This window comes from Lathamus discolor, chromosome 1 (assembly GCF_037157495.1).
Source record: "Lathamus discolor isolate bLatDis1 chromosome 1, bLatDis1.hap1, whole genome shotgun sequence".
Lineage (NCBI taxonomy): Eukaryota > Metazoa > Chordata > Aves > Psittaciformes > Psittacidae > Lathamus > Lathamus discolor.
Window position 1 is genome coordinate 31,265,133 of NC_088884.1, and position 13,374 is coordinate 31,278,506.

A 13,374-nucleotide genomic window follows, 5' to 3' on the forward strand; every position below is an offset into this window, starting at 1 on the left:
TAACAGACTTGCCACTCTCCCTTGTTTGTTTTTCTCCTTTTGACTTGGTTTGAGTCCACTCTTTTTATTAATGTATTTATAATTACGGAGTTCTGGCACTGGTTTTTTGTTTGGTTGGGTTTTTTAACTTCAAAATGTATTGACTAGTATGTATGGCATTTTCTTGCATTTTATAACACAGTTATTCCTATTCAGAATACTGGGCTGTGGTAATAACTATAGATGGCTTAATTTATCAAACAAATGTGCTGCAGAAGCCTCGTGAGGTTGTCATGAGGCTATAACAGACCATGTCGGTGCCACTTGTGTTTTACTGGGAAGGATGGACAAACCCAAGCCTTTGGATGTAGCAGCAGATTTGTAGTTTGTTTTCTTAGAAGAGAAACTCCAAACTTACTAAAGCGGCAATGAGGCAAGGTGTATATGTAGTAAACATAGCTGTTCAGCACTTTGCAAGTAACAGGAGTGTTTCTACATTCCCTGTCAGCCTTTGTGGGGAAGATGAAAGTAAAGTTCTGTCTTTTTCTGTTAACAGCTTAAAATGACCGTGTGAATTTGGTGGAATAAATGGCGTCCAAAGTAACTGATGCTATAGTTTGGTACCAGAAGAAGGTAAGCTTGCTGTTTGTTTTTATGGTGGCTTTAAAAAAAAGTCGGCTTACTGTGTTCTATGTGTACAGTATAATAAATATACTGCTTACAGGGTAGTGTTGTGTGTGAGTGAGTAGCTCGAAACTTTCCGTCCAGAAATAACTCAATATTAAGTGACCATTTCTAATGAAAGGGAATAGTTTCTGGTCTGTGTTGAAAACTCCTCACTCCCTTGGCTGCTTGTAGTGTGAGGAAAAGGAAAGAAAATTCTCATTCTCAGTAGAATGTTAATTAATGCACAGGAGGATTTGTTTGTGTAACACATCACTGAATCCTTGTATTTAAGTAGAAAGTGAGAATTGAAGTGCATTTTCTGTCAGTAACAAGGAACTGTGTAATCCATACCCAAAAGAGATAGGCTGGGGCTTTCTAGAAGTTAATTAGACAAAGAAAATGATAATTACAGTATTGCCTGCACATAGAAATGTTGATGTCTCTTTCTGATTTATTATTTTGACAATTTCAAATCATAATCTCCACTTGACATTAGTGTGCCAGTTGGGTTCTTCAGTTAAATTGCTTTTTAAAAGCTGAAAACTTTGCTAATTTTTGAGACATGCTTCTTTATCAAGCTGTAAGGTGTGATTTTCATTTATTTTGTTTAATTTTTTAAATAAATACATGTCTTTATTCCTGACAGTCATGCAGGAAAAGGAATGCCATGTGTGATGCGCTCCAGCTTCCCATCCTACTGATGTTAGGGAGGCAGGACCTGCTGATGAGTCACTGTGCTGTGATCTTTCAGAGGGCAGGCCCTCTGGTCTGGATATAAACAACCCATTCCTCAATTTTACTTTTCCCAGGACACTGCTCTTAACAGGATTACTCATTATCAGTACAGGTCATTCTTTTAACCCTTGTTCTCTTGCCTTTTCAAGTGATATCATACACGTTTCCATTTATCTTGTTCATAGCAACAATATTTCTGCCACAAGTCTCTGTAGCCTTTTACAGAGGTCTGCTTGGCCAGAAACAGCATGCTGCCTTTATGGCAAGCAGTTGGGATGAAGTGACTCGTGCTACTTCATGAGAGACTGGGCTGTCTTCAGAAGGGATAAGATCTTGTGTAGACCAGATTTCAGTGTTTTCCATGAAGGGAACAAAATCTAATAGCAATCCACATGTGGACTGGGGTCTGGCAAATGAGCAGGGTTTTCTTCTTTCCGTATGTGCAAGTGCGGTTTTATTTTGGGACAAATGGCTGCGCTGCAGGAGTATTGCATCTTGTGCATATTAGATTGTTATTTCTTAGGTCCCACTTACTGAAGGTTCTCCTGGATTGACCTGGTAACTTTGTAGTGTGGTCTGTGATCTGTTCCTGGGAGCACTTAAGGCTCTTTCAGCCATGTCCTTGCTTGTTTGTTTATTTATTTATTCAAATCTCTTACTTAGCACAGTATTTTTTTCCCCCTATGGATTTGTTGTTTGCACCAAAGATTTCAAATTGGGGAACAGGAAGTGCTGTGCTAGTGGGTACCAGACATCTTTTAGTTCCTTTCTATTTCTATTATATGATGATTGCTTATGATGGCAAAACTCTATGAATGGTGGTTGCTTTCTGCTTAAAATATTTATTTCAGTGTTGTCCCGCTTACTTTGCTTTCTAGATCTGCTGGTTGCCGACAACAGTAACTGAAATTGAAAATGGGGAGGGATGAAAGTTTAGCATGTTCTAGCAGTAAAACATTGTTTCAAGGGCAAGGGAGAACCAGGATTGTGGTCAGTACTCATCAATTGGTATGACTTGCATATATGATACAATCAGGAAAATAAAGTGTTACTTTGGGGGAGGCATTTTCAGATGACTGAACTGGTGTATGAGTGCCTTGAAAAAGGACATGAAGAGCTTCTTCTGATATTTGTAGTCATACATAAAGAAGAAAAATATATTTGAGTAGGTGGAGGCTGTATGAGAGCTACTGAGCAGATACCTTGCTTCTTGTGTTCCTTTGGTTTCAATTTTAATATAATTTTTAATATATATTTTTTGATGTATTTTTTTTCATGTCTGTACCGAGTTTCAGAAATCTTTTGGTTTCTCATAAGTAAGGCATTTTTGTATTTCGTTAGTGGAGAGAGTTAAGCAATTGAGCTCTTCCAACCCTACTTTATGCAAATTTTCCAGACACCAAGTTTACTCATATGACTCATGCTATTGTCTGAAATTGAGCTCCTCACACGAGGACGATTTAGTAATGCACTTAATTGTTTGAAAGGTCAGACCTTTTATTATGTAAGCTTGTTTTTTGTTGTTGCAATAGACTTTTCTTTTAGTGCATGGGAGTTCTCAATTACTGTCTTGTAAACACACAGTAATAAATTCTTAGTTGCTTTAAGTTGGGTTTTAAGATTTCAGATAGTGTATTATGCCAGCTTGTTATCTGAGATACAAGACTGCATGGACATAGCTTTACTGCTTCCAGCAATAGCTTGCCTTTCATAGCTGGTACGAATACTCTTGTAAGGCGTGAAATCTGAACAGATACAGGTTGGCTCTGTGGAAAGAAAACCTTTGCTGTGTTCCTGGGCTCTCTGGGAAGCGCACTGCTGAGGCACTTGCGTGTCAGACAGGGTTTGTCCAGGTTGTTTTCAACACTTTGTGCTGCACTGGTTCTTGCAATAAAGGGGTGTGGTAGGGTTGTCTGCATTGTTCTCTGGAATGGTTCATTACTTTGGTCCCAGACAGCTACTGAGCTAACATTCACATGTATGCACTTTATTAGTTAGTATAGAATCAAAGAATCATAGAATCATTGAGATTGGAAAAGACCTTGAAGATCAAGTCCAACCATTAACCCAGCATTGCCAAGCCCACCACTAAACCATGTCCGTGAGTGCTACCTCTACAAGTCTTCTAAATACCTCTGTGGTGGTGATTCCACCACTTCCCTGAGCAGTCTGTTCCAATGCTTGGCAACCCTTTTGGTAAAGAATTTTTTCCTAATACCCAATCTAAACCTCCCCTGGTGCAGCTTGAGGCCGTTTCCTCATGTCCTGTCGCTTGTGGTGGGAGAAGAGACTGACCTCCACCTCACTACGATCTCCTTTCAGGCAGTTGTAGAGTGTGATAAGGTCTTCCCTGAGCCTCCTTTTCTCCAGGCCTCCAGTTTAGGGGCTATATGTAACTTTACCTTAACAACTTTCTGATTTCCAGTTTTCAACCCTTGCTGCCAATATGGGGAACTTTATACAAATATGTTGATAATATTGCAGGAAGTAATTATGGCTTTCTTTCTCTTGGGGATGGTTACAGGGGAAGACAGAATGGAATTTAATGAATTGAACTCATATCCTGCCACCTGACCGTGCATCAGTTAACTTTGCCAAAGCAGCTTTCAGCTGTTTTGGGTGTCCCTTGGGTATGGCTGTTAAAGGGCACAGTAAAACAAATGAGATGTTTTCTCTCTAGCGGCTTTAAAGGACTGAATCAGAGTTCTAATTACGTTGCTTTAAGATCTGTAATATTCAGTGTTTTACAACTTATTAGTCCGAGATTATACTTGCCAAGTTAGTAAAGGAGGAAACAACACAAAAATTATGTTATTCCCAGAAATCACCTGATTTCCTCTTGGTGCTGTGTTCACGTGATGCATTGGTGACCCTGGCACCAAATGCAGCTGTTGTCAAGTGACTGGGCTGTATGGCTCTATTACCTAAAACTTTGGATGCTGAAACTGTATCAGTTCAAAAAGGTCTGCCTTCAACTGCTAAAACTTGACCAAGTGCTGGAGCTGGCTATTTGTGAACGCACTGAGGAGCTAAAAAAGAAGTCTATTTATAAGAGTTTTCTCCCATGTAGTGCTGGGATTGGTACTGAAGTTGTCATCTGACTAATCACTGGAGATTGCCTTCAGCAGCTCATTTTGGTGAGACAAAACTCAAGTTTCTGAATCTTGTGTGGGAAGGTCACTCAAAAATTGACTCTGTGGCTGAATGGAACAGGCTTCAATCTTGTCTGGCTGTTGGCTGTATGCTTGCTTTGCCTTCCCACAGATTTTCTGGCACTTGTCCCCTGACAAATTCCACCAATTACTCCAGTTATAACTAAGACTAAGGAGCTGAACCTATGTAATAGGTGAAGGGACAGAGCAAAGAGCTCAAATCCCTGTCTTGAGAGAGATTCTCTGATTCTTTAATTGTTTCATTATGCCTTGTGAAACTATAACCTTCCATTTTGTTTCCTGTTCCTGAGTGATCTGATTTATCTTTTGCCACCCAGATGAATGCACAAAGAAAGTGTGCCATGGGAAGTGGAAATGATCGGGGGTGTAAGGGCAGTGCTGTTTTAAAATCCCAGTTGCAATGCTGGTAAAATTGCTGGATTTTCAGTGGTCTTCAGGGAATGAGGCTGTCAGAGTGGTTTCCTTTACCCAGTTATGTCTTGAAGCTGCTTTGTTTTGTGCATATATATAATTGTGTAAAAAATAGTGTCGCAGAGGTGTTAAATCCTTAACACTTGGAGAGTAACTGGGCTGTGATGTACAAAAAGTCTGAGAGATCTTGGTTTGCTTAGTCTTACAAAGACATGGCAAAGGGGGGAGTTTACTGCTTTAGCGTCTGCTGCTTTGGAGGCCATGGAGAGGATGGAGTCACGCTCTCCTCAGAGATGCAGAGGGATTGCATGAGAGACAATAACCACAAGTTGAAATGTGTGAAATTCTGGTTGGATATAAGAATAAAGATGTTTAATGTGAGGTTTGCCAAGCGTTGAGACAGGACCCCAGAAAGGTTGTGAAATGTCCAGTCTTCAGAGATATTTGGATCTCTGTTGGGTAAGTCTTTGAACAACCTGTGGTAACTGGACCTGCTTTGCACAGGAGGTTGGGTTAGATGACCCCCAGAGGTTCCAACCTGTGTGATTCTGTGATGTCTTCAAATTTCAAACTAAGGTCGTGTAAATGTTATCCTAAAGGACTGTGCTTAATGATGTTAATGACAGAGATGGAATCTCATTCAGTTGGGCTTCTTTTTAGGTTTTGCTCTACAGTCCACTTAAGCTAAAGAAATGGTACCTGAAGTTACCCCTAGTGTTCAGTTCATCTCAGTAGGAAATGGCTTAGTGTAGGTGATGGTTATTCCTGTACTCTCTTGTTCTTATATATACAATTTTCCTTTATGTTTAATTGTGTGATGAAAAGAGATGGTTTGTGTTTTTTGTAGATATACTAAAATCTGTAAACCAGCACTCAGGCAATTAAGTAGGGCTTACTGATGTTACTAAGAATTAATCTGTAAAGAATGATACAGGAACTATAAATATATAGTTGATAACTGTTTAATTATGTATTATTGTACTCTGAAAGGGGTGGTATCTTTGAAGTAAGCTCTAGTAAAATTATTGTTCAGTGAAATGGCTGTGAGTCTAGTGCTGTTGCAGTTATTGCCAGAATTTAAGCAGGCCATTAGTCGGCAATTCAAACAGTTAAGAGTAAGTAACTCTTAGAAGTTCTGAATTGCTTCATATTACTCTAAATAGTTGGTTTCAGCTCTCCCTTGGGGCCAAACAGGGAAAAAGGAGGGGAATCCCAGAATCTTTTAGTAAACAAGGATAACAGTTGAGCAGTGATAAATCCAAAGCTGTGCACTGTAGGATATGCAGCTGCAATCCCTCCATTGTCCTTCTCCATTTGACTAAAAGTTACTAAACTGTTACTAAACTGAGCAGACAGAGTACAAGTATTATATAGTGATTTCTGTCTGTGGTTTATTAGCTAAGTTTGCCTTAGCTTAGTTTGTCTGATCCACATTCTACCACAGACAACTGGCAAAAAACCCACTGCCATTGACAATGAAAACATCCTGAAGAAAAAAAATCACCCTAACAGTACAAAAGTACTCCAACAGAGGTAATTAATGCTGCTGAGCTACTAGGTTATTGCCTTTGCTGCAACAGGGATCGCCTCATGTAAGAAATAAAATGGGGTTTAAAATAACCTCTGTTAATCCTATTCCGAATTTTGAGAAAATGAAAAATTACTTGTCCAGGATTTTAGATTGTGTACTTAAACATGAGTTAAATATGAAGCATTTAAAAATATTTTAAGTTAATAATATTACATGTATAGAAATTATTTATCAGCATCTTTATAATACAATTGATACATAATATCATCCACTTTTATGAAGACTATTGGACTGTAACAGTTAATAAAGCTAATATTTTAACACTAAGTATTTTAATAATGTGTTAAACTCTCAATTTCATTGGTAGACAGTCCAAGGAAGCAACTTTGTTTTCTGTTTACCAAACTCTGTATTATGTATCTTTTGGATTTTGTATTACTATTGTGATGTTGCTTGTAAAAGTGTTTAGAGGCTTCAGAGAGCAAAGCTTAGCGTGCAGGTTTCATTATTGATACACATTAAAGTTTTAAGATCCAGCAGGAAATACTATGTATTTTTAGGATTATAATCTTTGCTAGTCTGCTTGGTCATAAATTTTAAATGTCTCCTGAAATATTGATCGATTCCATTAGAATCAGAAGGCCTTGTGAGTATTGGGCTACAGGTTGATACCATCACTACATTAGCTTAAAGTGAATATCAGTGTCATTCACAAAGCTCAAATTCAATCTTGATGCATATATGGCTTGTTAGGAGAAAGACACTGGGGAGAGATATTATGTGGTGCAGAAAACCTTTGCAGTGGGCTTTATCTGGAATCGAAATAGGCTGTGTTTTCAATAGCTTAACTTTTTACTTCGGCTAATTGCTGTCAGTGTTATAAAACCAAACTGTACAGGTGCCAAACAAATTTTAGATACAGAAAGAAATGTGATCAAGTGGTTTCTGTTCTGAGGTATTTGATTTGGAAGGAGTAAGTGCTGTTATTTTAGGTAATTTCAAGACGTGCCCATATCTCTTAAATGCATAAAACATTACGAGGAGTCTGAGAGCTTTTTTAAGTGCAGATTCATTTAATCTTTCAGTAAAGAGCTGGCTTTCTCAGGTAAGTTTATTGTTGTCCAATGTGTAATTGTATAGCTTCATATCCCATGTCAAGTCACATAAAAGTTAATAGTTTTTTTGAGCAATTAATGACTTGTGAAGAAACATTTTTTTTTTTTTCCTCCTAGAAAACCTGTTTGATAGTGTATCATGCTTGGTTAATTTAGGACGCTAAGCCCTCACTTTTCCATTGTGAAAGAAGACTGGCAGAGTTTTCAGTCTGCATGTAATCCCTTAAATACTAAAAAATGTAATAGCTGCTTGAAGAATAGTTGTTGATTCTGCAAGTACATAAAGGAATAGAATTCCTTTAATCTTCTTTATTGAGGCATAGTGTCTTGAGAACTGAACATTTCTTAGAGGTAGCTGGTTTGGATAGACTTGGCAGAGCATTGGGGAAGCCTGGGATTCATGATTTAAACTAAATGCGTATCAAAGAATGTTTAGTTCTGCCACAGGGAGGTCATAACACAGGTTTTTGTATCTGTAACATATTACTGAGAAGTTTCCTACTACAGGGTTCTGTTACTGATGCTTGGTGGTGAAAATTACATTCAGAAATTATAAGATCGGCTTGTATCTAACTTGAATTAACAAATTATTTAAAGTTCAACAGAGATTTTTTTAATTAATTTTCTGACAAATTTCAGATCCTATTTGATAAGATATTTTATAAACTAAATTAGAATAAATTTATGTGATAAATCAGGTTAAAATTGGGATATATTGTGTAGTTTGCTAAAAAAAAAAAACCCAACAGTTTCATGGCCAGTTGTAGTCTGGGCTGATAGATTGAAAGAATCAGTGACAAGCTTTTGTGCACACAGTTCTCCACTAAGTTGTGAACAGATTTTAAAGCATTATTTATTGTTGTATACTTAAAAATTGAGTCATTTTTGCACCCGTGTATTTTGTACTTTAAATTTCATTTAAAGAATACTGCACAATTTGCAGCTGTAATGGATGAGACTCCAGGTAGAGTTCGTGGGTTCAGGATTATATAGCTTGGGTTGATTGGGGTCTTCATGTTGAACTAACAGTTCTAGGCATCGGAAGCTTGAGCACCTGCGGAGCAGCCCTAGGGACAGTCACATACAGAGGGAAAGCTTGCTTTGATCAACTGTTATGTGTATTTAAATTCTTCAGCTTGGAAGCATGTATGATTTTATCTCCAGAAGGTTATTGCTTCATTTTATTTGCCTTTAGAGCTTCATTTCTTTGGCACTGCTAGGTGTTAGACTTCTTTTCAGTGTCCTGCAGGTATGTACAATTGTAAAGGATAGCATGAATAGCCAAGAGCTAGAGCCTACATGCAAATATTTGACAACTGAATACTTAAATTTACATGAAACATAATTTACATGCAAATACTTATAAATCAAAACTCTTTGAAGAGGCAATTGCCTGTGCTCTCAATTATTTAAAACTGGGAAGGTCTGCTAGTATTAGCTTACATTCTCTCATTCATTCAGGAATTACATTCTTGAATTGAATTCACACAGGTGTTTAGCTTCTGTGGTCATTATTATGTGTTATAATTTAGGTTGTTGTCAATGAAAAACACTTTCCAATGAATTCTGCAAGAACTCACATGTTTTTTAATGAATACATTTCACAAACTCTAAATATAATTTCCTGACATAAGGTAGAGAAATAATAAAAAAAAAGCCTATGTTTCTTGCTTGCCTTGTTTCAGTAACACTAGTTCTACCTATTTTTGTTTAATGTGGGAAATAATGTGTTCCAGCCTGGTACTTTGTAACGACCTTTGTTTTTCATGGATTTGCTTCTGATACACGTTGGATAGAAGTATACAGGGATGCTTATGCAGATGGAGAGCAAGTATCAGATCTAAATTTGATGTGCTGAGCATGCCTGTACCCTGAAGTACTTCTAAAGCTTTCTTAAAACATAAAGACATGATATTAGGTAGATTGAAAAAAATGTGAGAGGTGGTAATGGTACTTGATTTCTATAGTTATGTAGTTATCCCTTTAACTCTTTTTACTTTGCAACAGAATGCTTTTACTTACTAGCCCTGTGCTCAGATTTTAATCAAGTTGATCAGAGGAGATTGGCCAGACCCAATGGGCTAATAAAACAGTTTTAAAAGACCATCTCCCTTAGAGTTGTTTGGCTGTCTCATTGTACCTCCTGCTGGAAGAATTGCTTTGTGGGGCAGTGTTAAAAGAAAAATGTGAATGGCAAAATCCTTACTTCTTGTCCTTTGGGGGAAGCTGCTACCTAGCCTTGAGGGAGAATAAATTTTTGTAGGAAAACATAACTAAGTCAAACTTGAGATCATTCAACTTCCTTGCCCCAGATGTCTTCTGCGATCTCTTTCCCAGAATTCCTTTAGCAAACAGTAAGTTATTAGTCTAAAAGAAGAGCGCTCTTTTAAAAGACTGTTTCAACTCTACACCAGTTTCAGCTATGAATGGAATCAGGAATAGAGAGTTTGCTTTACAGCTTTATTGGCACAAAGGCTTCCTTCCGCATTTGTTCCTTGCATAATCGAGAATGAGCCAGACTTGCATCCCCTTTTCTGTCTTTGTAGAAAGAAATCTTTTCTGGAAGCGAGACGGGAAGGACACAATATTATGCAGCACAAAAACCTCACTTAGGGCTCTTTTCAATAAATTTCAGGAAAACCAGGAAGGCCTGAAATTTCATTTAAAATGTACTTAGAGAAAAAGCCAGAACAATCAGATACAAATGTCTGGGTGGAGTGGTTACTCAAGATAGTGACTTTTTAATTGCTGGCTGTTATCCAGGTGGAGTTAGCTCTTAAACTTCCTTTTGTTTAATTAATTTAATTGTAGCAAGTGCTTTATTCTGCCCAGTGTAGTGCCTGACTCCCTAATTATTTTCCACACTCTACATTTTTTTCCAAAAGAGAGGTGCAAAGTACTTATTATTATTATGAAAAAGCAAATAGATTTTTTTTTTTCGTCAGAGCTTTAACATTTTCTGGTTTAACACTGAAGGCTGAAACAGTAAGGGCAAATCAGAACAATGTTTATGGTGTCTACACTCGTGCTTGGGCCTTTTCTGTCTGTTGCAGTATGTGAACTGGATGAAGAAGCCATGCTCTCCCAGTAAGGTTGAATTTAAGCAGGTTTGCTCCCATGGCAGGGGCTCTTCTCTCTCTCTCTCAGGCATCCAGATGAAGCTGCTTGTATCAGCTCTCTGCAGTAAGTAAAGGGACTCTGTGTCTCAGGAAGTGCCTCTCTCTCTCTTGCACTTAAAGGCTCAGTGGCTGTGGTATGAATCAGACTCAAGATGTGTAGTAGTGTGTGCGCACACCTGTGTATAGGTCAGGGTAGAACTGGGATGGAAAGGTTTTAAAACTGACACAGTAAAAAAATATCACTACTGAATATTATCTAGAAATACTGTTTGTGCAGGGTTCGAAGCAATCTGGTGATCTTTGATAACATCTTACAGAGCTTGGATGTATTGTCTCAAATACTGACTTGTCACTAACTCACGTGAATTTCCTGAAGCTTGAGGTGATCCTTCTTCAAAATATGACAGTAATTGAGTGGCTTTCTTGTATAAACAAGTGCACAGTAATTTCTTAAGCTGATTATAGCTACCTGTATTGATGGTTATTTAAAATGATGGAACTCATCAAACCTGCTGTTAGTGATAGGATTTTAATACATGCTTGCAGGATCAACCTTTAGCCTTTCAATGGTTCTGCTCTTATAAATACACAGAGTTTTCTATGGTACTGAGGTTAGAGCCTGGGAGAGAACAAGTCCCTTGTATTCCAATTTTTAACTGAAAACTTAAGTTTAAGCAGAACTCAGATGTTTAGAAGAGTTTCATGAATAAATAGACTAGAAGTTTAATGAGAGTAAACAAATTTGGGATTAGGTCTACTAAGAACATGTTTCATCAGTGCTTCAGTGGGAGAGTGATGTTTTCTGATATTCTTTAGTTTTCCCTGCCCTGTAATCCTGTTGATTACCAGCCTGAACAGCAACAAAATATGTTTTGTTGCTGTGCAATCTTAAGAGATAAAGCTAAAAGACAGTGTAGCTGTAAAAGTGGGTGGAGTGGAATGGGAAGCATAGAGGGAGGTGGTGTCAAAAGTAAGTTAATTGAAGGTATGGGTTCCACTAGATGTGCGTGTTATTTTCTCTGAAGTTAGTTGAAAGACTGTATCAGTGTTGCTTCTGTAGGTCTGCTCTCTGTCAGTACGGAGACTGGAACCCCTGTGGTGTTCCAGTCCTCTGACTCACACAAGTCATGCGAGGAGGCTGAGGCTGTCATCTTGCTCTCCTCTCCTATCACAGTTCATTTACAAGGTTACCTAGATCCAGTCCAGCCAAGATGGAATGGAGAAGACAAAGATTTCTTCATAAATAAGTCTCCCCAAGGAAATGCTGTTTTCATGCTTATCTTGTTGAAGCTTGATTGATTTTGTTTGATCAATGTCTTTGAAAATCTAATGGAGATTTTTTTGTGTGTGTGTGTTCTTTTTAGATCGGGGCATATGATCAACAAATATGGGAAAAATCAGTAGAGCAAAGAGAAATAAAGGTAATAATATTGCAGCATCAATGATTGTTTTTGGCTAGTTATCAGCAGTGCTGTCTGGTTGTGTACGCAGGTGCAGTTTATAATATATGTGGTATTTAATACTGGTAAAGTAAAACTAGACTTCTGGAGGGTAAGCAATCAATGTAACTGGCATACTATGCTCTGTTTATTTTACATAATAACTGCAGCATTTAGTGTGCTGCATCTTTCTGTGGTTTTTCTGTATATTTTTTCTGTACATATTTTTTCTTTTCAGTTATCTTAAGCCAGCGCTTAATTGTTTTAGTATCTCTGTCTCTCCCTTTTCCATGTGATGAATTCTAACATCAGTTATCTGAGCTCTCTTTACTTTCAGTTAGTTACCTTATACCTGCAGTTTACTTTTCCTCCTTTATGACGCTGTCATTGTTTTGTACAGTTTATTAGACTGGTAAGTACCTCAGGCTTTGTTTCTCTGAACAAGCAGTTTAACAGTGTTCTTTGCATTTTGGTTTAACTAACAGTGCCATCAGTGTCTGCCACATTGCTAAAGTGTTTTGGAGAAAAAGAAATCAATCAAAAATGTAATACTTTTATGGATTGTATATTATGTCATACTTCTTGATGTTAAAGTTAATTCAGTTAACATTTTCTTGCAATTAACCTTTTCCTACATATACTGCACACAATAAGTATGCTATTACTGCATGGGTTTCAATGCGTTGAATTAGAATTAGAATCACAGGATGGTTTGGGTTGGAAGGGACCGTAAAGCTCATTCAGTTCCAATCCCCTGCCACAGGCAGAAACACCTTCCACTAGGCGAGGTTGCTTAAAGCCCCTTCCAGCCTGGCCTTGAGCGCTGCCAGGGATGGGGCAGCCACAGCTTCTCTGGGCACCCTGTACCAGCACCTCACCACCCTCACAAGGAAGAACTTCTGCCTAAGAGCTCATCTCAGTCTCCCCTCTGGCAGGTTAAAGCCATTTCCCCTTGGCCTATCACTACATGCCCTTGTAAGAAGCCCCTCTCCAGCTTTCTTGTTGGCCCCTTTAGGCACTGGGAGCTGCTCTAAGGTCTAAGCTGCCATAACCTTCTCTTCTCCAAGATGAACAAGCCCAACTCTCTCAGCCTGTCTCTGTAGCAGAGGTGTTCCTCTGATCATCTTTTTGTCCCCACTCTGGGCTTGTCCCAACAGGTCCACATCTCTCTTGTGTTGGGGGCCCCAGAGCTGAATGCAGTACTGC

The 13,374-nt window shown here is 38.3% G+C and overlaps 1 protein-coding gene across 3 annotated transcripts in view; it reads left to right on the forward strand.

The window, feature by feature from the left end:
- Positions 1–13,374, forward strand: part of PHTF2 (putative homeodomain transcription factor 2) — a 68,956-nt gene that overhangs the window by 15,313 nt on the left and 40,269 nt on the right. For all 3 annotated transcript variants that reach the window (XM_065666985.1, XM_065667003.1, XM_065666994.1), the window contains exons 2-3: positions 536–612; positions 12,094–12,150. In XM_065666985.1, the coding sequence (XP_065523057.1) occupies positions 568–612; positions 12,094–12,150 (102 nt within the window). In that variant the 5' untranslated portion in view covers positions 536–567. The remainder of the gene's footprint in view (positions 1–535; positions 613–12,093; positions 12,151–13,374) is intronic.